The sequence below is a fragment of the Urocitellus parryii genome, chromosome 6 (genome assembly GCF_045843805.1).
Source record: "Urocitellus parryii isolate mUroPar1 chromosome 6, mUroPar1.hap1, whole genome shotgun sequence".
NCBI classification, from domain to species: domain Eukaryota; kingdom Metazoa; phylum Chordata; class Mammalia; order Rodentia; family Sciuridae; genus Urocitellus; species Urocitellus parryii.
In genome coordinates, this window is record NC_135536.1 from 94,125,302 (window position 1) to 94,148,262 (window position 22,961).

The window sequence follows — 22,961 nt, forward strand, 5'->3', positions numbered from 1 at the left end:
AAGTATGAAGACCTTCCAAATAAAATCTTTTTTTTCTGTGACCTTCCTTTATGTCTCCTTTCTATCAATGTCTTATTTCTTCTATTCTACCTCAATGTTAACATGCATGTGTGTGCATTATGCATTGCCAAATCATTTTTTAAATGCTTGTGCTGATTTACATTGCCATGTGCAATATGCTGATTTCATCCCAATTTCACCAGTATCTATCCTTTAAAAAAAAAAGAGAGAGACTTATTTCACCAGTGTAATATTATACTTCCTTTAATTAATTTGCATTTCTATGATTGCTAACAGGAATTTTGATTTTTTAAGAGACTGAGACAAGACATTTTAGGGCCAAGTTTTGTACTGTTTGACACAGAGAAGGGCAATCTGAAGACTGTTGCTGGGGAATTGTCATAACATCTGCACTCTAAGTAGAGGTTCCCTGTGTCTCTGCAGAATATCTAGCTCTGACAGCTTATTTCAATCTTCAGCTGAACTAAAAGGATAGAGCAAAGGAAGTAGTATTTCATAATAGAGATAATGCTTGAGAGGATCCAGGAGAGAAGTCTCCTCCAGAACATGGAGTATGTCACCATTCCAAAACCCAGAGTTGAAAACTACCACAATTATTTATTTAGCTCATGGGTCTACAATTCAGGCAGAGCTTAGCAGAGCCTCATCTGTGTTCCAAGTAGTATCAACCAGAGTGGCTCAAGTGAAGCTGGAAGATCTGATTCTAAGCTGGCTCACTCACGAGGCCATGAGTGCTGCGGGTCAGCTCAAGCAGAGCGAAGGCTGAGAGCAATAGTCCTAGTTCATCCATGTGGGCCTCTTCATGAAGGCTGCTCTGTAAGCAGTTTGGGCTTCCTTATGCTATGGTGGCTGAGTTCCAGCAACAAATGTCAGGAGAAATAGAAAGTAGAAGCTGCTCATGTACTAAGTCCTGGACCCAGAACTGGCACAACATATTCTTTTACTTAAAACAGTTGTAGCCCAGATTCATAGGGAAGGTTCAGACACCCACTTCTAAATGGAAACAATATAAAAACACTTAGAGATCACCTTGCTAAACTACCACCCAGCATTTCTAGCCCTTTGAGAAGCTGAACACCTAGGTACTTAGAACACTAGGGCCTGGGAGGCATTGAGCAATAGCCTCCCTTCCTTTCCAGATAGTTCCCTAGGCAGGTTCTCCTTATACCGTATCCCTCTTTTCCACAGCAAGGAGTTCAGTATAGCATCTCTTAAACTGAATTATGCACTGTGGGGAATCTAGAAGAATTCCATTTACCCCCAACTCTCCCAAAGAAACCAGATCTTGGAACTTTCAAACATCTCTGTCATTGATCTTTTCTGTTAAGATAGATTCGGAAGGTGGACCTGAGTGTGTGCAGCATCTCAAGAAGAATAATGACATTAAGTATATTTGGTGCATTTACACTGGCAAAACACATAACTCCTAATGCATTGACAGCCATATTTATGAGAATCCTCCGCCTGAATGCTGAGTAGGTGATTTAGGTGTTTCTGTTACTGGTGCCAGGAAAAGGGAACTTATTTTTGAACTGAAGTCTCTTGATCCTGCCTTCCAATGATTATTCCAAGACAGAATTTGGAAACTAGAAGAAAACACTGAAATCATCAGAGGTGGTCTTCAGTAAAAACTAGAAATAAAGCAAGAAACCCCACAAAGAAGAAGTATGATACTAACAAGATCACAGTGATGGCCACAGTGATTGCTATCCCTTCTACTTATTTATACTGTTTTAAAGGTTTTCTGTATATTAAGTCTGTAAACCTACATAAAAACTGTATAAGATAGGTCCAATTATTTTCCACTTTATCCGATATTTCTGAGTATGGAAGGTGAAGTTGTTTTCCCAAGGTCGCACAGCTAATAGGAGGTGGAGCCAACATATTTTTAAAGTGAAGCTTATTTCCTTACTGGGTTTTGTAGAGATGTTTATGCTTACAGTTGGTGAGAACATGGGCTCTCATCCATAGACTGTCATTTTTGAGGATTTCATACATTTACACTTCTTTTTAAGCCATTCCATGGGGGTGGGGTGGAAATGAGAACTTTGCCCTTTGCTGTTTTTTTTTTTTTTTGGTTGTTGAAAATAGTAAGTTTGAAACGTACACAAGCCTTTCAGTGGTGGAGATGTATTTCTCATGTGCTTCCCTCCCTATATCTACTCTGCCAGGCCAGCTAAACACCTAAGGGAGACTTTCTTTACCTTTGAAAGACCTCGGGGGAGAGCGAGCCCATTGAGCCTTTGTACCTCCAGTTGTCTCCAGGCAAGAGCCCCTGAACAAGGAAGTACCCAGTGCACTGTGGTTCCTGCCACACCGCTGCACTCTCTTCCCTAAAAACCACTTAAAGCTCTGATGTTGGGTCAGTGAGAGAAAAAGCCTTTGGCCACTGCTGGCCTCTAACTTCACAGGTGCAGGTAAGAGGAAGAGTGGAGACCAACTCCCAGAATTTAGTAAAACAAGATCTTGGCTTGCTTCTTGCATGAATCTTCACTTATTATTTTTTCATAGAAACTTCTATTTTCTTATTTTTCTGATATCTTTAACTGCTACATTATTAGACCAGGGGAAAGAATTTGAGGGAAATAGTGCCATTCATATCTTAAAATAACAGTAATAAAATTGAGCTAAAGAATAAGACAGTATTATCTTAATAATTGCAAATGCTTCTTTCTCTTTTCCTTTTCTTCTGCATTAACTTTTTCTGGTGCAGTGATTAAGACCTCAGACACTGGAGTCAAATTGACTTAAACCCTGCCATTTAGTTTTCTGATGAAAAGCATATTACCTCTGCAGATCTTCATCTGCAAATTTAGAAAAGTACCCACTTTCTAATGGCACTGAGCACAATGCAAAGTACCTTTTTAGTCTTTAGCCTTGGCTTCTTGTGGTCTTTATTGTGTCTATTTCTTCTGACTCCAGCATCTGCCTCTTACACACAACTCCAGGTACGTCACATGCAAACAAATGAGAATATTATCAGACAAATTCTCTCTTTGAGGAGAGGCACAGGCAGAGGAAATATTTCATATATTGGTCAGTGCACTGGATCCCCCTAATAAGTGGTAGGCCCTGACTTCTAGGAACTCTCAATCCCATCTGAAAGTCAGACAAGTACATGGACAGTGTTGCCATCTGGGCAGATTCCACTGTAGAAATGGATGGAGTGTTGTGAAAAGGAGACCAGGAAACTGAGGGGAAGGATGAGAAAGGTGTCAAACTGGTTACAGGTCCTAGTAGATAACAGGGAAATCACCAGTTACAGTAGCTACTGAAGACTTTCCAAGTCCAAATAACAGCAGGAACAAAAGTCAGGAAGCGCCAGCAGGGCTGGTGACTTAGAGGAGCTGTCCCTGGAAATAGGAATATTACTATTGAGGAAAAGCGATGTCAGTCTACTAGGCTGATGCAAACTGCTACTAAATAAAGCACTGATAATAATACTACTTATTCTTCACACCCAGATAACACCTTTACAATTTATGAAGTATTTTTACTCACATTATCTCACTCGTTCCTTTAAAAAAAGAAAAAAAGATGTTGAGGTAGTCAGCAGAGTCGCTCCTTTATCCTACCTCAGAGGTGGTGAGACAGGAGGGAGCTGGGGGCTGCATGCCTGGGATCCTCCCTCCTCACAGAAGGAAGCCTGTTTCTGCCTCTCCCTTGGGCAGCTTGGATGCCGTGGAAGGACAAAGTGAGCAGAGAAGATGTCACAGATGCCCTCGAGGGAGGGAGAGCTCAGGGCCTAGGAACTGGGCTTAGAACCTCTCACCAGAGCATAAGTACTGGGCTGAAGTTGCCTTTCAGTTCCTTTGCCTCTTGTTGAGTTCACATTCATCCAAAGGCTCTCTGGGACCCTCTGCATGATGATAGGAAAGAGGCAGCTCTGCTTCCACCCAGCTGCAAGTGATAACAACCATTGAAGAAGCAGCACAGGGCCTCCTGGTTTTGTTCCTGCAGGAGCTATGCCTTGCCCCTGTGACCATTTTTCGAAAGACTGCACATCCTCTGCCTCCCCTAGTTTTATAAATCCTTTCTCTTTATCTGAAAGCTGTAAGTCTATTGTAAGGATAAGAGGGGAAACCAAAGCCAACCACACTTGTCCCTCCAAGGGTAATTAGACTAATTTCTCTCAATGCTTTCCCAATCTTTCAGCGTGTTTGCATGTCTATGACAGCCATCTTGCCTACAAGTCCCCGCCCCATGATCTTCCTATGATGAGGATAGAGTTTGGAGTCCCCAGAAACAGGTCATTGGTCATTGTAGAGAATGCACCAGTCTTATCATTGTAGTATTGCCAGTCCTACATGTCCATCCTAGTAATTGCAAAATCGGTAGCAGCCCAAATCTTCCTAGGGTCAGGTCTGCAGCTGTAAAGAAGAAAGTATCCAACACATACACAGCATAAAGTGTTGGTGTGTTAATGTGTCAATGTGCTGGTGTGTGTCTGTGTTAAAAAACAACAGTTGTGGGTAACCTATCAATAATAGTTCACTGTCAATGACAAAAATGCTCTTTAGAGATTTTTCAGCTTTTTCTTTTCTTCATAAGGTATTAGGATTACTCAAAAATTAATTCAATAAACTGTTAAACCCCCTGTGATGAGCAATTAGGAATTTATTTGTGGACATAAAAGAGACAGCCCCTGAATTTAAGGAACTCACAGTAGGGTCAGGGCGGGGGAGAGAGGGAAAAATGGAGAAAATAAGAAAGTGTCATCATATTGTATGGTTTACTATGATAAAAGTGAGACCAGATATTGGTAGTTTTTTAGAAAGAAAAGTGGGAGAATCCTGGTGGGAAGTGATTTCTCATTAGGAAATGAGCCATGGAAAGGGAAAGGAAAGGACAAGAATGTTCCAGGTGACAAGAGCAGAATGTGCAAGGGCAGAGAGGTAGGAGAAGCTGAGATTGATGTTGGAATTAAGGGACTCCTTCCACATCTAGAACATAGGATGTTAAGAGAGCAGTCCGGTCCCATCATTGGAAGACCATAGCTGAATGTTATTGTGGAACCTCGTTCTTATTTTTGTCTACACAGATCCATTTGAGCCTCTCTGAGATTAGCCATTGAGGTGATATAAAGATCAGTGGACTTGGAGACAAGTGATCAAGAAGCCTCTTATTAGCTGTGTGACCTTGCCTGTAAAGGGGAGATTCATTCATTCATTTATTCAGCAAACACTCACCAGGTAGATATGGGGTGCCAGACACTATGGTGGGTTATGAAGATGAAACAGAGAACAGGACAAACATGACTTCTGTCTTCATGGAGCTGACGTGGAGTTCAGTGGGGATAACTCCTGCCCTAAACCTTTAAGGGCAGCTTGAAGGATGAAAAACTAGGTAAGACAGACATGTACACTTTGAAAAGCATAAGCTTCTATAAAAGTGAGCAGCTCATTCCCTTGTCTCTAATCTAGACTGAATATTCCTGGGAGCCGGGTCCCCTGACCCCTACCCTCATACACAGAAGGCGTTTATGAAATACTTCCATCGGCTACAAAGTACAGTTGGTGACCCTGAGGGGACTTAGAAAGCCGAAGCAAAGTCCTGAGGGCTTGAAAACTGAGCTTCCCACACACGATACAATTTAAAGAAGAAAGTGCTTCCTTGTAGGAAGTTGCAACAGAGCCTGCAGCTCTTCACCCCTGGGTTCAGAAAAGGTAGAAGTGACACCAAAGGCCATGTTTCCCAAGTCCACATTGTTATAGGAGGAAAAATGCACCTCTGCATTCCATCTAGGACTCCATCAGGGTGCCGAGTCCCCATTCCTAACTGCCAGCAGAGACCCGTTTGCACTACAGAACCCATTTCTGGTTTGGCCTCACAGATCAGAGACAGCAATTGCAGAGGTCTCCTGTCTCAGGGTTTCTGAGGGAGCACATGCGCTCTGTATCCTAGGCAACGCTGATACTGTACAAGAAATTTAGAAATGTGAATGGGGAATCATTTTTACTTGAGGTTAAAAGCCTTCATCAACTTAGATACAAGACTCAGAATCATAAAAAATCTCACAACTTTGTGGCAGCTCTAGCAATTGCCTACATTCTGGCCCAACCTCTGATTATAGAGATGAGGAAACTGAAGCCAAAGAAGGTAAATTGGCTTTCCCATGGTCCCTCAGTCGCTTAAAGGCTGAGTTGAGAGTAGAATCCAGACTCCCCCAACTCCCTATTTTCTCTAGGTGTCTTTGTTTTCTGGGGTAATATTAATATCCCCTAAGGTGACTCATAAGGGAAGCCAGAATAAATGTAGATAAGGGCAATATAAATTTCAAAGAATAATTATCTCCACACACCCTTCCTCAAGGTTGTGACGTTGGCCTTGAACAGACTTCCTGATACTCTCCCTGCCTAACAACAATGATGGTGTTGACCATGTGCCAGGAACTGGGATAAGAGTTTTAAAAAACTCATTTAGTTGGCACAGCAACTCTGTAAGGTAGCATCTCCTACCAGCCCAGTTTATAGGGTCACAGAGGTACAGAGTGGCTGACTATCTTGTCCAAGGTCAGCTAGTTGGTTATATAGCAAAGCTGGGACTCCCACCAGGGCAGAAGGCTCCAGAGCCCTTCATCCTGTACTCCACTGCTCAACACTCCAGTCAGCCTTCACCCCTGACAGTAGGAAGAGCAGAGCTGTGCTCACATCCTCCTCCTCTTGACTTGACTTAGTAAAAACTAGCAACGGAGATTGTGAAGACAGATTTACACAAACTCCCATCTTGACTCTATGAGTCCCAAGTTGTCAGATGTTCCTAGTCTCCCAGATTCAGAGCCCAAAGTGCTACAGATGAGTTCAGCTGGGCCCTCCCAGAAATTTGCTGGCCATAGCATTTAATCGATCTTCATTTTTGGTCACAGCTTCATTTTTAGTCCAGAACTATCAGGCTGAACCTAACTGACTAGGGACTTCATTTCCCTCAGTAGGACAGAATACCTTTAAGAAAAAAATAAAATTTTTGCAATAATTTTAAACTTGCAGGAAGTTGCAACAGAATTACAAGAGTCCTGTGTCCCTTTGACCCAGAAGGTAGATTTTTAAAGACAAGTCAGAACTGACTCATGGAATGCTGATAAGGGTGATGTTTTCAGTCCCTCTAAATAATTCGTAGTCCTTCTGGATACCTGCCAGAGACAAGCAACTGTTACTATATTATCAAATACAAAGGGCATATACAAAGGCCATACTTCTGGCAACTGAAAAATTAAAAGACTTGGATCAGGAATTCTTGGCTTTTCAAAATTAAAGGAAGAATTTTTTTTGTTTGTATGTTTTTCCTGTGAATTGTTAGAGTTTTATCCCTTCTATAAACCTTTTGACAGCTGATCTCAAGCATGACATCACCTGGGAACCTCTAATAGGTATTTGTAGAATACGAAGCATGAAGACATGAGCTCCTTAAAATGGAGCAGATTCCTGCTGTTGTTGTTGGCAGTGGCCATAAACATAGACCGTTGGACTCTCTGGTGACAACCTGGTTGTGCACTGGCTTTACCATCCTTGGATCCTAAGTCCCTTAATTTATTTGCTTTTCCTCTCCCCTTTTCAGACAGAGATAGTTACAGAAGCCCCTCCCCAGTCCTTGCCTAAGTATTGTGTTCCTATTCTTTGCAAACCTGAAAGGGCACCATGGACCACAATGAAAGCTGTGGCTACAGAGCTGTTGCTTCAGTCAAGTCCACAGGATCAGAACAAACATGCTCTACTTCTGTCATCCCGGCCTAGAGGGCAGAACCAGGCATAGACCCAGACCCCATTATCCTGAACAGAATGTCACAGGCAGGCCATATGGCAGCCCTCACAGGTCATCTGGTGGAAGAAGCCAGTGTTCCAAAGACGGGCTGAGTCCTTGGCACCCCAGCCATCCCTTGGAGCCTTGGGCCCTTCCCTGTCTACAAAAGCTTCTTTTCCTGGAGGCCAAAGGGAGCAGTCCAACCTGGCTGGAACTGTGTGTAGAGGCGATAACAAAGGAAAAGGCTGTGGATTTCTCTTCTCACTAGGTAGGCTTGAAAGCCCTTTGGTCCTCCCTAAAAAGAGGAGATGCCATTGTTCATTTCTGCCCCACTCTCCTGCCGAGTTATCTTTTTTTTTTTGGTCACTGAAGGTTCGGGTTCTTTACATCTTCACAAAGCTAGGCCCCGTCTTGATCTTCTTAAGGAGCTGATTTGTTTAGTCATCTTCCTGCTTAGATATAGAACTTGTCCTCTCATTGACTTCTTGGGTTATTTTCACCTTAAATGAAGATTTTTTTTTTTTTTTTTTTTTTTTTTTTAGGACAATTTAGCCTCAAAAATGCTGTCTGATTTGTTAGGGCCAACGAGCAAAAACTGGGAGGCAAGTTGTCACTGGAATTCTGCTTCTTAGAGCAGTGGTTCTGATCAGAGGTCAAATTCTGGAATCCCTGTTCAGGTTTGCTTAGAATTTGGCAAAGACAGGTTGGATCTTGTTTTCTTTCCCTTCCTGCCCAATTTGTTTAAAGTTCAATTCCTTTTTGAATTATTAATATGTGACCAGAAACATTACTGATTCAGATATTGGTATGCTTTGCTTTTAGAAAACCCAGACTTACAGTGAAAACCTTCCCTAATTGCTACTTCAGTTTTCAGAAAACTTCCTTAAGTTGTCAGCCTTCTCATGCACATAAAATATAATTAAAATCAACTTGACCCAAATTTTAGAAAGACAATTGACTTCTTCCTTTTTTTTTTTTTTTTTTTTTTTTTTTTTTGGTGCTGGGGATTGAACTCAGGGCGCTGTGCATGTGAGGCAAGCACTCTACCAACTGAGCTATATTCCCAGCCCAAGACATTGATTTTTAAAAGCAAGGTGTTACTCATGAACACAACAGGCTTCCGTACTTCTTCCCTGCCCTTTACTCCCTTCAGTGGTATCTATTGCTGCCCATCTTTCTTGGTAAAAATCTACTTCTAAGAAAAGATCTTATAAATGTATTCATGCTAATTTCAGCCATACTTTTTTACAGGGGGAAAAAAAATGCCATCCACCAAAGGAAAGAATTTCCCATTGTGGAATTTCAATCATAAGCCAGCCATAGACAGGCTGATTTCCATTATGTTTGTTTGCTGGTAATGGGGTGTCAAGTAGGCTTCTTGTCTGCTATTCCCATGCACCCTGCCCTCTACTCTCAGGAACACTTTTTGCTTTCCTCCCCTTTGTTCTGGAAAAGGTGCAGAGTAACTGAAATTTCAATGGCAGGAGTGAGGAGAGCATGTAACAGAAATAACTTAGCTCTTTGTCCTGTGTTGCATGTGCCTCCTGAACCAAACAGCAATTTGTCAGTGATGGAGAGGTATGAAAAGAGGCATCTGTTGCCATTTGTGGAGAACCTCTTGGTTTTGCAGCACCTGAAACTCACAGCCTAGCAGTTCATACAGACTGTGTGCCAAAGTTGTTGGAGGACAGTAGACTCACCACTAGGTGTTTGGGGTCATAGCAGGAAGATGCCTGTGCTGATGTGAAACACCTGAGTTCTGTTGCGTATTTATGTACTTATTTTCTCTTTCACGTATTTATTTTTTCCTCTGGTGCAATTATCCATCCTGAGTGGAGCTCAGTGGCAGGTAGAGAAGATCCTGGGGTGAGGGGAGAAAAGGAAAAGGGAAGAAGATCAAGGAAGTTCTGAGTTGATTAGTAGATAATTTTGGGGAAGGATAGGGAGAATAATGTGTGCGGAAGACACTGTTTTGAGATCTAGGTGGGGAGGGATCGTGGGTGAAAAGGAGAAGCTGCCAAAAATCAGATTGTAGAGACCTTGTAAATCTTGGAAATGAATTCGGACTTTACATATAGGCCTTTGGGAACCATTAACGTGCTTTTAGACGGGAAAGTAATGTGATGCTATTTGTGTTTTGGAACGATTCTGTTGTCTTTGAGGAGAATGAACTACAAGTCTAGGAGAGCAGAAATCTGTTAAGAGTGTATTCTAGAACAATGAAGAACAAAATCAATAGTATGTACTGACAGGTTCTTAAGAGGGGATGATAAGAGATGAAGCCATAAAGGTTGACCTCCAAGTTTAAGACTCGAGTGATATGAAAACTATCAATAATAATAATTGTACTCATTGGATTCTTATTGGATAGAAGAGATTTGCCTTTATAGTTTGTGGAGCATCTCACTAAATCATCATAGGATATTTTGAGAGGGAAATACTGGGGATTCAACCCAAGGGCACTTTTACCACTGAGATAATACAGGGAGAAAAAGTCAGAGTCTTGCTGAGTTGCTGAGGCTGGCCTTGAACTTTCAGTCTTCCTGTCTCAGCCTCCCAAGTCACTGGGATTACCAATGGGCACCACCACACCCAACCATCATAATATTAATGCTATTAATATCCTCATTTTAGACAGGAAAACTTCAGACTTTGAGGAGTTAAGTAACATGTCCAAGATCACGTAGCTAATAAGTGATAGTGCCTAAATCCAAACTCTTGAGTTCCAAGCCTGTGCTCTTCAGGGAAATTAGCAAAGTATCTTAAGTTGAGTTTTAGAATGGTCAAGTTTAAATTGCATCTAGCAGAAAGTTAGATAGCTAGACTTTGGAGCTGAGGAGCACGGTCTGGGCTGGGCATGTGAATTTGAGATTCAGAGAATGGACGGTAGTGAAGAAGTTAGGTGTAATGGGAGTGAATCTTCAGGGACCCAGGCTGGAACCATGAAAAATCACATCTCAGGGGTGAACGTATTGGATAATTTGGGGAAGGCTGCTGAAAAGAAGTAGCTAGAGAAGTAGAGAAATAGGGAAGTCGGTGATGGAGTCTCAAGATCAGTGGAGTGACCAACATGACTTCATGCTTCAGGGAGACGAAAGAAGATTTCTAATGAGGATTGCCTTGGATTTGGCAGCTGAGTGGTTGATAGGCAGGAGCTAAGTTAGGATGAAATAAGTCAGAAATACATTGTAAAAGTGAGAAAATGGGAACAATGGGCTCAGACTTCCCTTCAAAGAAGCCTGGCTAGGAGGTGGAGAAGGGGAGACGGCAGTAGACAGCCTCAAGGAGGGGGGAAATACTGTTTATGATGAGAGCCACTTGGATGTTTATACACTGAGGAAAAAGAATGGTGGCCTCACATCAGGATAATCTGAGTCTGGTAGGTCAGCTTTTTGCTGTAGTGACAAAATACCTGAGAAAATCCACTTAAAGGAAGAAGGATTTATTAAAGTTTAAGAGGTCCAGGACATGATCACCTGGACCCATTGCTTTGGACCTTTGGCAAAACAGAACATCATGGTGGGGAGCATGGGTTGTAGTAGCGGTGCTCATCTCATGGTGGCTGGGAAGGAAAGAGAGAGAAGAAGATGGGCCTGGTGACAAGCATAGGCCCCCAAGGGCCTACTTCCTTCAATTTTAAGCCCCACCTTCTAAGTTCCCACTGCTTCCCAATAGTTCCACCAGCTGGGGACCAAGCCTTCAACACGTGAGCCTTTGGGGGACATTCAAATCCAAACTATACTAGTAAGAGGATATAGGAACATTTCCTCCAGGCCTCAGGAGATCATAGAGTTTGGGAGAAAAAAAAATGTTCCCAACACTTTTAACTTATCTCTCATCTGTATCTATTTATCACATGAATGAACTCAGGCCAGAGAGGTGAAGGGACTTGCCTGTGGTCACACAGCAAACCTGTGATCCCAGATCTCTGGGTATCTGGTCTCTGACTAATTCTGCTGCCTGTGTCTGTGGGAGAAGAAGGGTCCCTGCTTTGTTCCTTAGGGTACTGAGTCTGCAGTCCTCCACAGTGGCTGGTCCCTGCTCCTTGAGAAGGCATGTCCTCACAGATTCTGCTGTGTCAGGAGAGCTGCAGCTGTGAGGAAGGTGAGTCAGAGATCTGCTTTGTCACTTCCTCCGCATGCCAGGGGGCAAGGTTTTAGATGGTTAATGATGAAGTGTCATTAACACAACAGTGCTGGCAGCTTCTTCTCACCCAAGCTCCCCGAGGGAGGAAGGATCTCCGTCAAGGACCTTTCAGCCATCTCTTCCTGGCCTGGGAAGGGAAGATAGAGTCATTCCCATATGCAACGTGGTTCCCAAACCTTTGGGCTGGAGACAACGGGGTGAGGTCACAGTAGAGATTCCTTCAGTACAAGAGCTGATGCCCCTCCAGGACACCCCATCAGCCAAAAGTCTCTTGGTGAGCTCAGATGCAAGTTACTATTCACACTGTTCAGAAGGGCTCAGAGGACCCTGCCCCACCTCTACTTAGGGGACTTCAGAATCTGAATGCATCTACTCCCATCATCTCACCACACATGGAAGGTGAAAGAAGGCCTTACACCGCCTTCTTGTACTCCAAAGGTTATGCTGTAAGCCTAGTGTTCGGACCATTCTAAATAAACACTGGTATCAATCACTGATTAAAATCCAAAGTCCTACCTAGAACATACTGCTTGGAATCCAGACAAGTGAATGAATGCTGTATAAACCTAGCCCTCTTTTTCATAATTGACCTTCAGTTAACAACCCTCTGTTAATTGATAGGCTCTAAAGCCTATCAATTAACCTGCTTCTCTTTGCTGTCTTGCAATCTTCCCAAGCCCTTGGCTCCTTTTTCCTTTTGTCATGTGAGGATGCCAGTCATACTTCCTATGATTCCAAGGCCATCATTCTCATCAACTCCAGTGTGGACGGTGCCCCTAGAATTGTACAGACTCTGGGGTATCTGTGCTCCTATGCTGCAACTGAAGGTCCACACCTATCCTCCCTTTCGTGCCCAGCATTCTCAACATAGAATGCTGGTTAAGAGTAGGACTCATGATGCCTGTTCTCTTGGGGTCTGCTGCTCTGTCTTGTTTGTTTAATAGTTTTATTTAAAACTAAGTTAGACAGGAGTCCAAAATGCCAATCTAGCCCTGAGAGATTCCACAGAATTGTGCAAGGCAGGATTTGTACTTTTGTTTATCCTTTTACCCCTAGTTCTTGTACAGTTGTCTCAAGCATTGACAATTATGAGACATATTTGTCCCCAGGAACTGAGAAGAAATTCCCAGGGTTCTGAAAACAGGAATACTGCTAGGCAGAATGGTGTATCTCTGTAATCCCTGTGGGTGGGTAGGCTGAGGCAGGAGGATCACAATTCAAAGCCAGCTTCAACAATTTAGTGAGGCCCTGAGCAACTTAGACCCTGTCACAAAATTTAAAAAAAAAAAAAAGCAGGTTTGGGATGTAGCTCAGTGGTTAAGGGCCCCTGGGTTCAATCCCTGGAAGCAAAAACAAAAAACAAAAACAAAAACAAATACAAAAACCGAGGAGGACTAATGGGGCCAAGGAATTCAAGGAGGTCTATCTACAGGGCAAGCAGGAGCCAGGCGTGCTGGTCATCAGTGGTATGAAATATTCTAGAACCAAAAATGGAGTCAGAGTGGTAGAAGCACAAGAGGAACAGAGGCTCCAGATGGGACTGGCGAGGGAGGCAGGGCTCAAAACATGAGAAGCCTTAAAGGCCACATTCAAAATATGGGGCTTTTTACTGGGAACAATATAAAGCTGTTCGAGGCCCCTGAGATTATGTGATCAGGTTTCCCACGACCAGGTTTACCTCATGAAAATTTAATTCTTGTTGTATCTAGAAAATAAATGAGAGACAAAAAAGGTGCAGACAGACTGTAGAGTAAATTTGGTCAGGCAAATGTGGTGTAGGGGTAGCGAGGAAAGGGAGTGTTTTAAAAACCTGTGAACCATCAACTGTGTGTAAAGCTACTCAACAAGCAAATGAAATAGAACTGGAAAATATCCAGTGCACTTGGGTACCTGGAAGTCATCAGTGTCTTTCAGAGAGATGTTGTTAAGAGAGGAGCCAGCATACAGGAAGTGGAAGAATGAGTGAGAGGTGAGGAAGTGAGGCCAGTGAGAATAACCTTCAATGTCTGTGAGTGGAAGAAAAAAGGGAGACAGGAGGATCTGGGGTCATAGGAGCTTTTTCCCTTTTTTTTTTTTGTTTTCTTGACATGAGAGAGGCATGCACGAATACTAATGGACAGTATTCAATCAATTAGAGAGAAATATAAGTAACATCTTTCTATTCCAGAAAAGAATGAAGAAGTTGGGTTTAAAGAACATACAAATAGTTGATGTACTTTGTAACGGGAAGAAAGGGAGACTAAGGAATTTCTTGTCTTCTGGCTTTTATTATCTATTTGCAGTGACTATGGGGCAGAAGAGAAGATTGTGTGGAGAGAAAGCAACCCTGTAATCCCAGCTACTTGGGAGGCTGAGGCAGGAGGATTAGCAAGTTCAGGAACAGCCTCAGCAACTTAGTGAGACCCTGTCTCAAAAATAAAAAGGGCTGGGGTTAATAGCCCAGTGGTAGAGTGCTTGCCTAGCATAGGCAAGGCCCTGAGTTTAACCTCCAGTACCTGCCCCTGAAAAAAGTGTGAGCAGAAAGCAAGTATATTCCTGGCCAGATGTGGTAGCCAAGTACAGGACTTCTATGGAGTTTTATGGTGCTATTTGTAATTCGTGATCAAGGATTCTGTTACATGACTACCCAATTTTCTCACAGTGTGGTTGTCTTCACCAGCGCTCAGTGCTCTGGAGGAGATGCAGATGTGAATGGCTGTGTTCATCCAAGGCAAGGACTTTATAAGAAAATCTGACAGGCAGACAGAGGATGAGGGAGTCTGAAGCATAAGCAAGTATTGTGGAAATGTGTGAGCACTGACTGTTATATCTAAGATAAATGAAGAGGGGTGTCAAGGTTGGAGAAGAAGAGCAATGCACATATACTAAAATTGGGGTGACACAGAGAAGACTAGCATGGCCTATGTGCAAGGATGACATACGGATTCATGAAGCATTCCATATTTTTGAGAGCAGACGTCCTCATCCAGATGTGCCGGTAGCTGACTCCCAAGACTGCATTCCATTTTTGCTACCCTTTATACCACATTCATCCAACCATTTACTCTATGGCCTGTCTGCACCTTGTTTGTCTCCCATTCATTTTCTGAGTACAAGAAGAATTAAATTTTCAGGAGGTAAACTTGGTCATGTAATCCCCAAGCAAGCAAGCTGGAATGTCAGCAGATGAGTATCAGAGCATGCAAAACTTGACCTTATGATTCTTAAGGTAACCTCCCAGGGTGGAACCATGCACTGGGACTTACAAAATCTTTGGAAAGCTGGAGGAAGTATGAAAAGTTACCAGATAAAAGAGAGAGGAGGGGCAGAACCTGGAGTAAGCAAAGACTTTTTGTAAGATCCCAGAGGCCCAAGGTTCAAAAGAGTCATTGGGAAACCAGAGGGAATCAACTCCATTTCCAGATCCTGAGGTAAGTGGAATACGAATCTAAGCAGCTCCTCTTTGAGAAGTGGCATCTCCAAAAGAGAGCTTGGAGAAAGCTTTAAAATCACCCTGTTATCTCTGGGTTCTCTGGGCTAGGGATAAAGTAGATCTTATTTCCTTTGCACTAATATAACTTTTAAAGGGCCAGAGACTACATGCCAGTTTCATTACCTGGGGATTATTAATTTCAATATGGCAACATAGGAAGTTGCATTAATCTCCCATATAAATTTTCCTGCCTAAAGAACTCCTTTTCAATTCAGGCCTTCTAGCAACAAATCTTTAAGTTTTTATTTGTCTAAAGCACCCTTATTTTTGTGGGTTTTTTTTTCTTTTAAAAATTGTTTTTACTGGTTATAAAATTCTAGGCTATAAATTTATTTTCTTTTGGCACTTTAAAAATCTTATTCTATATTCTACTGCTTTCCATTGTTTCTATTGATAAGTCAGCTGTCAGGATAATTCTTGCTTTTCTGAAGGTAATATATCTTTTAACTTTTTAAAAATTTACCACTGTTTTCACCATTTTAATGATTATGATGTTTCTTTTTTTTCTTTTCCTTTTTTTTTTTTTTTTTTGGTATGGGGTATTAAACCCAGAGGAGGTTATCTGCTGAGCCTCATCCCCCATCCTTTTTATTTTTTATTTTGAAACACAGTCTTGCTAAGTTGCTTACAGCCTTACTAAGTTGCCAAGGCTGGCCTTGAATTTGCAGTACTCCCGCCTCAGCCTCCAGAGTCACTGAGATTATAGGCGTGTACCACCACACCTGGCTGATTACGATATTTCTAAGTGATTTTCTTGGTATTTAGAAGTTCTTGGCTTGTGGACCTTTGTCAATTTTTTAAAAAGAAAGCAGCTGTTAATCTTGTCAAATATTACTCCTATTTATTTCTGTCTCTTCACTCTCAGAAACTCCAGTGTTAGATAGTTCCACAAGATTATGCGTATCTCTTATTTTGTGATTTGTTTTTTCTAGGCTTTTGGTTTTGTGTGATATTTCTATCAACCAATTTTCCAGTTTGTTAATATTCCCTTCAGCTAAACACATCTATTAGGAAGTTTTCATTATTGTGTTTTTAGTCATAGAGTTTCCATTTGGTTCTTTTTAGTGGATTCCAATTCTCTGGTGAAATTCTACATCTCATTATATTTATTCTTTGATAAAATAAGTACAGTTATTTTTTAAACATATGTCTGATAACTGTAATATCCGAGTTATCTTTGGGCCTACTTCTGTTGTTTTATTTTATTTTTCTCTTAGTATTGGAATGAATATTGAACATTGCATGTTTTTTTTTTTTTTAAAGAGAGAGTGAGAGAGGAGAGAGGAGAGAGAGAGAGAATTTTTAATATTTATTTTTTAGTTCCCGGCAGACACAACATCTTTGTTGGTATGTGGTGCTGAGGATCGAACCCGGGCCACACGCATACCAGGCGAGCGCGCTACCGCTTGAGCCACATCCCCAGCCCACATTGCATGTTTAAAAAAAAAAAAAAAAAAAAAAAAAAAAAAAGCTATTCTCTGGATGATGTTATCTTTCTCTAGAAAAATTTCACCTTATCTTTTCAGGCAAGCCATAGATTGAGAGATCATACACTCCCAACTTGGAATTTAAATTGTTGGAGATTGGGGTGGAATTCTTATAAAGCTTAGTCCTCACTGCCTCCCCTCTTGTTTTTCTTGTAGAGCAGCTTTTCAGAGAACCCTTGGATGTTTGCTTGTAGTTTTTCCTGAGCTCAAGACTCCAAAAATATGACTCTCATTTTTAGCTACACTCACATTTGTATAGACCTTAAGGATGAGTAAATCCCCCAGAGTAAAATCAAGTGCTGAGTGTGGTTCGTTGCACCTCTCTTCTCTGGAGAATCATGCCACTCAAACTCAAGATGTCTTGGCTGCTCAGAATTCCTTTTAAGAGCTTTCCTCATTGTATTTGGGATTCAACATTAGGAATTTGTGGGAGAATGTAATGCCAAAAAAAAAAAATTGACAAAACATGCTTACTTGGGTACCTTGCTCTCTGACTAAAAACAATAACCTCATAGAAATATGATCTTCAATATCAGTTTATGCAGGAGAAGAGTAATTCCCTCCTTGTATTAGTGGGCATCTAGATTTAAGAAGAAGTACCTTATCCTCTAGGAAAACCTCTGTCATTGTTACAAGGACACACATAAATTTTCAAATAGCTATACAAGATAAACAAATGAAAATTGCTTTTTAAAATTCTTTCTGTCCAATGAGATGTTAACAATAATAGTCATAACGTTTACTGAATTTTACTAGAAATTTACTACCAACCAAGTTCTGTGTTAGATGCTTTATATAGATTATCTCATTTAACCCTAAGAAGATCTGATGAGGTAGTAAAGATAATTACTCTCATTTTACACTTGAGGAAACTGAGTCCTAGAGTAAGTCAACTTAAATAAGGTTAAATAAGCCAGGAAGTAAATGGTGTAAATAGGTTTGAACTCAGGCTTTTCTAATCTCAAGGACCATGTTCTTGTCTAATAATTTGTCTTGCCTCTGGGTTTGTCCTCATTCAACATAACTAGTTTTCTGATTTTACTGAGCCCTGAAATCCTGGGTTTCTTCCTTAAATAGTGAGGACTAAGTAGTCTGAAGGATTCACTTACATAAAATTCTCCTTCTTGGGACATTTTTCTCATATATTTCCAGACTCTTTCTGTTCTCACCTAGCCTTATTTGAATATATGTAGAACATTAAATATTTCCATTTATAAGTTCTACAGCAAATCTGTAAGTATTTTTTAAATAAAGCTTTATGTAGGGTCAGAAAGCAGTTAGTGGCACAGCTTTATTTGGGGAGGGTTAGGTTGGCAAGAGGTGGGGTGTGGGGAAAAGTGCTCTCTGCAATGTCAGATGAATGAGCTACAGGAAATGATAGTTCAGCCGGCAGCTCTGTGCTTGCCAGTGAGTCAGCAGGGAGTCCATCTCAGCTTCAGTCCTGGGTCACAGCTGAGAGACCTGCTCTCTGGGACTTGCCTACTTGATATGAGCCATTCACTTACCTGTCATGGAGGAGGAATATTCACAGAACTATTTTGTTGTTTTCATGCAGATATTTCCACATTTCCTTAGGAATCGTGTTTTTTTTGTTGTGTTTTTTTTTTTTTCCTAAGACCCAGTAGAAGGATCCAGTGACTTTCCACCTAGAGGGCGAAGTTTGGAATGGGTGCCACAGCAGAATCTACTTCTAAGGGCAACATTTTTTCATTTTATTTTATGCTTCAACTCTCTAGAGCCTTTGTAAGTGGTAAAACACTTTGGAAAAGCAAGACAGGGAAATGCTGCTTCTGGAGACGTAGGAGATAGAAAAAAAGCCATCTTGTCATAACAATTGAAAACATATGCATATGGCAAAAAAAAAAAAACCAAAAAAACGAGAACCAGCTTGGTGCAGTGGCGCTTGCCTGTAATCTCAGCTACTCAGGAGGCTGAGACTGGAGGATCCCAAGTTTGAGGCCAGTCTTGGAAGCTGAGCATGATCCCGTCTCAAAATAAAAAAATAAAATAAAAGGCTGTGGTTATAGTTCAGTAGTAGAGTGCTCCTGAGTTCAATCCCCCATACTACCCATCCCAGTAAAAGAACCAAATTAGCATAGCTATTGAGTATGGATTGTAGAATAGTGGTATCTTTTTTTTTTTTAACTTCATCTTCTAGGCATGATAAATAGGCACAAGTTGTAAAGAATGTGTAGAATAACCATTCATTTGTGGGGGTGGGTGTTAGAGTCTGTAAATAAGTCTGGATGGTGCCTGGCATTTTGCCAGAGGGAGTGGTTTGTGAATTAACGCCAGCAAGCCATTAAAAGTGGAGATTCCTTATTGGTTGACTGCTGTGTCTAGTTTATGTTAATTAAGATAAGCTGTGTGTAATGTATATATACCCCTCCTGTCCTACAATAAACGGCTCCCACTCCTGTTGTATCAATCTACACAAGTTGCTCGTCACACCCCCCCCCCCACCCCTGGTTATTTTGCTGCAGCCGGACTGCAGCAGGTGGGAAGGGAGAGCAGATCACCTTAATATTTAAGATATCTTTTTCCCAAATCTTGTTCAGACTCTTAACATCAGCCTGGTTATATGTAGATATAACTTTGCTCAGAATCTGCTATGTAGCCAGATGACTTCAAAAGCCACGCTTTTTGTCAGCCTTTTTTGTAAGGCATTTTAAAAATACTAATTTGCTGCTGGATTAACCATCCATTAAGAAAAATTTTACTAGAATAGTATTCTCTCCTTGCAAAACTAGATTTACAAAATTCACATATACTTGATTTTTATTTTAATCACAGAAATATTGCACAGCATTCATGTGCACACACCTGTATATCTGATATTAAGTAGGTAAAACAGGCAGTACTTGGTTGAGTGATTGGATTACACGGAATTTGAAGTGGTTCTTTGTACTCACCTTAAAACTTCCTAGGCATATAGGACTGAGGATAAAGCTAAATGTTTTATGCTCAATATTGTAGCTGGAAGTGACAATTTTGGTTCCAAAAGAGATAGTATTGTTGCAAAATGGATCATTTACAGTTTCATAGAAATGCCCTTCCCATGGGCTCACAGGCTCCTAATTTATTTTTTAATAAGTAATAAGTTGACAACATTTAAAGATCTTTTAAATTTTTTACTGCAATTATTATACAACTTAATGTTCTGCTTTTAGAGCTAAATTGAAGTATTGATATACAGTAAACTATACATATTTAATGTACAATTTAACCACCTGTGAAACATCACTTCAATAAAGATGATGAATATATCTATGCCCCTCCTTCTGCCAAAGTCTTTTTGTGATGCTATGTTTTTGAAGTAAAAAATCCAGTCATTTGTCTTCTCCACCTACTCTGGAGAAAAAAACCTAGACAGGGACCCAGCTGATCCGAGTCCTGTCCTGACTAGCTCCATGCAATTCACTGAGTCCCTTTATTTTCCCTTAGTTTTCTCATCTGAAAAACGAGGGGGTTGTACTTGATGGTCCCTAAGGCCCCTTATAGCTCTCAAGTCCAATAAAGCTAAGAGGACGGGCGTACTTAGGGTATTGGTTTGTGTCCAAATGGTTTTATGTAAAAATGTAGATGTCCCTAGTGGCCGGGTGTCAGCTGTGCTGCTTCGTCCCTCCCTGCTTTGCTTGATTGGTTGTCATGAAATCATTTCATTTCTTTCCCTTTCACCCTGATTCAAGGTCACTCATGGCATCGTGTCCATGTTGGTCTTAAGCTTCAGGAGCTAAGAATTTAGGCAAAGGCTTGGTAATGCTGGGAACTCAGCAACACCTTAAGCCGAATGCCAGTGAGGGATGACAGTGTCTCAGCTCTCTGGATATTTTTGAGGCAGCTTGGGCATTTTAGACAACCTCTGTCGGATATATTTCACGGCTGGGGGAAGGGGTGCAAATTGGAGTTTAATTAAAAGACTGATCCCAACTATGGCCGTCTCCTTGCCGGGTTAGGAGCCAGCATTTCTGTTTGTGTGTCTAGTGATTTCTGCTGTGATGATATACGTAGTCACCTCAAAACTTCTGGTCAGTTTGCCTAAAGTAGCAATATGCTCACCAGACACTTTAACCAAATATGGCACACTGCCATCTTTTGCCTATGTCTTTGGAAATACCTGATCCACCACCACCAGCATCCCTGATGGAAGGGGTGCCTTGGAAGGAGTTGGGGGTGAAAATAGATCTGATTACAAATGAGAAAGCAGTTTCATGAGAGTGTAGCGATCTTTCCAAATTTTTTGGAAATTTTTCCAAATTTTTTTCCCTGCTTCTGTTTTCCAGGTAGCTAAGTGGGATTTCTGAGGAGGGGGCTGCCCTGACTTCCTTGTGGCCCACCATGAGGTTTTTCCTGCTTTGTGTCTACATGCTGCTCCTGATGATTCCTCAGTTGAGGGCCGTCAGCTTTCCTGAAGACGATGAGCCCCTCAATACTGTCGACTATCACTGTAAGTCATCCAGAGGAGCTCCTTTTCTAGAAAGGATTTTTTTTTTTTAATTTTCCAAGTATATCTATTTTCAGAGAGATTTTCGTGTCTTTAAAATGTTTTACATATTAATTTATCTATAATCATTTCCTAGTGTTTGGAGACAATGGGGCAGTTTGGGGTGCTTTTCTGCAGCAATCCATGTATATAGGTTGTTTATTTTCAGTAAAAAGAAAAAAGCCATTTGCTGACATTCATCGTCTTTTATTCATTTATATTCAAGACCTTAAGAGAGGAATTTAGTTAAAACCCTTCTACAACTAGTATATACAGCTAATCAATGCTGTATATTGATTCTTCAGCTCCATAATCCTGACTGATGATTTAGCCCATTTTTACTTGCAGATTCAAGGCAATATCCGGTTTTTAGAGGACGCCCTTCAGGCAATGAATCGCAGCACAGGCTGGACTTTCAGCTGATGTTGAAAATTCGAGACACACTTTATATTGCTGGCAGGTAATTTTCCTCTCGTTGGTTTATTAGATTAAAATTCTTTTCTCTTGTGGTGCTTGCATTAATGTGTCTAGTTCATGAAAAACTAATATGTGATTGTGATCAAGAATTGCAAGTAGCCAAAAATATTCACCGAGAAGAGTCAGCGTTGTGTACCAGGAACAAAATACAGAGCTAAAGCCTTCAGCAGTGCTATTTTATTATTGCCATCAAGAAATCCCTCACCATTCTTTTTTCCTAAAGCAGCAGGGGAAAAAAATCTCTCTTTATTCTTTTTTAACTTAGAATTATTCAAGCAAATATTAGAAATATGTCTATGCTAATATCAAGTAGCAGTTTGACCCATGCCTAGAGAGAAGAGCTTTCTTAGCTCCTTGACTACAATGATATATAAAAGCATCTCACTAATGAAAAAGTACTCTTTGTTGACTTTGTTTGAGATATCGAAAATCCAGCTGATCTCCAAAACATAATAAAGGCAGATCTGTAAAAATAAAATAAGAAGCAGCTTAACATTTTTATACATTCACATGATATGACTTATTGCCTTGTTTCCATCAGGGATCAAGTTTATACAGTAAACTTAAATGAAATCCCCAAAACAGAAGTAATACCAAGCAAGGTGAGCAACTATGGCAAATTTATTTTCTTTCTCTCAGAATTTAAATAATGTTCCCCCTCCTTGCCAAAAATGATCTGTTAAAAATTGAACTTTTGATTTTGCTTGATTAATACAGAAACTGACATGGAGGTCAAGACAACAGGATAGAGAAAACTGTGCTATGAAAGGCAAACATAAAGTGAGTTAACAGGGCCTGCCCCACTCAGTCTTTTTGTGGGCTTTGTGATACCACAATGTCAGCATGTGAAATATCTAATATTAATTATTATCTTTTCTTAGGATGAATGCCACAACTTTATCAAAGTATTTGTTCCAAGAAATGATGAGATGGTTTTTGTTTGTGGTACCAACGCATTCAATCCTATGTGTAGATACTATAGGGTAAGTATATTTTATATGATGTGCTTCTTTTGATCACTGTTTTTTCCCTCACTGGTATGCTGTTAGAGTTGGATCCTTTCCGCTATAACTCAGTAATTTGTTTTATCGCTAATGCTAGAAAAGAATAAAAACAGAATTCTTCAAATAGAATTTCA

General features: G+C 40.9%; 1 protein-coding gene and 1 pseudogene across 7 annotated transcripts in view; both read left to right on the forward strand.

The window, feature by feature from the left end:
* Sema6d (semaphorin 6D) overlaps nt 1–22,961 on the forward strand; it is a 55,163-nt gene that overhangs the window by 19,591 nt on the left and 12,611 nt on the right. For 6 of the 7 annotated variants that reach the window (XM_026390800.2, XM_026390815.2, XM_026390843.2 and 3 more), the window contains exons 2-6: nt 21,147–21,310; nt 21,695–21,806; nt 22,365–22,425; nt 22,541–22,603; nt 22,705–22,806. In XM_026390800.2, the coding sequence (XP_026246585.1) occupies nt 21,202–21,310; nt 21,695–21,806; nt 22,365–22,425; nt 22,541–22,603; nt 22,705–22,806 (447 nt within the window). In that variant the 5' untranslated portion in view covers nt 21,147–21,201. The remainder of the gene's footprint in view (nt 1–21,146; nt 21,311–21,694; nt 21,807–22,364; nt 22,426–22,540; nt 22,604–22,704; nt 22,807–22,961) is intronic. The other variant, XM_077799607.1, reaches the window with a different exon arrangement.
* On the forward strand, nt 14,753–14,851 carry LOC113186181 (U6 spliceosomal RNA; annotated as a pseudogene).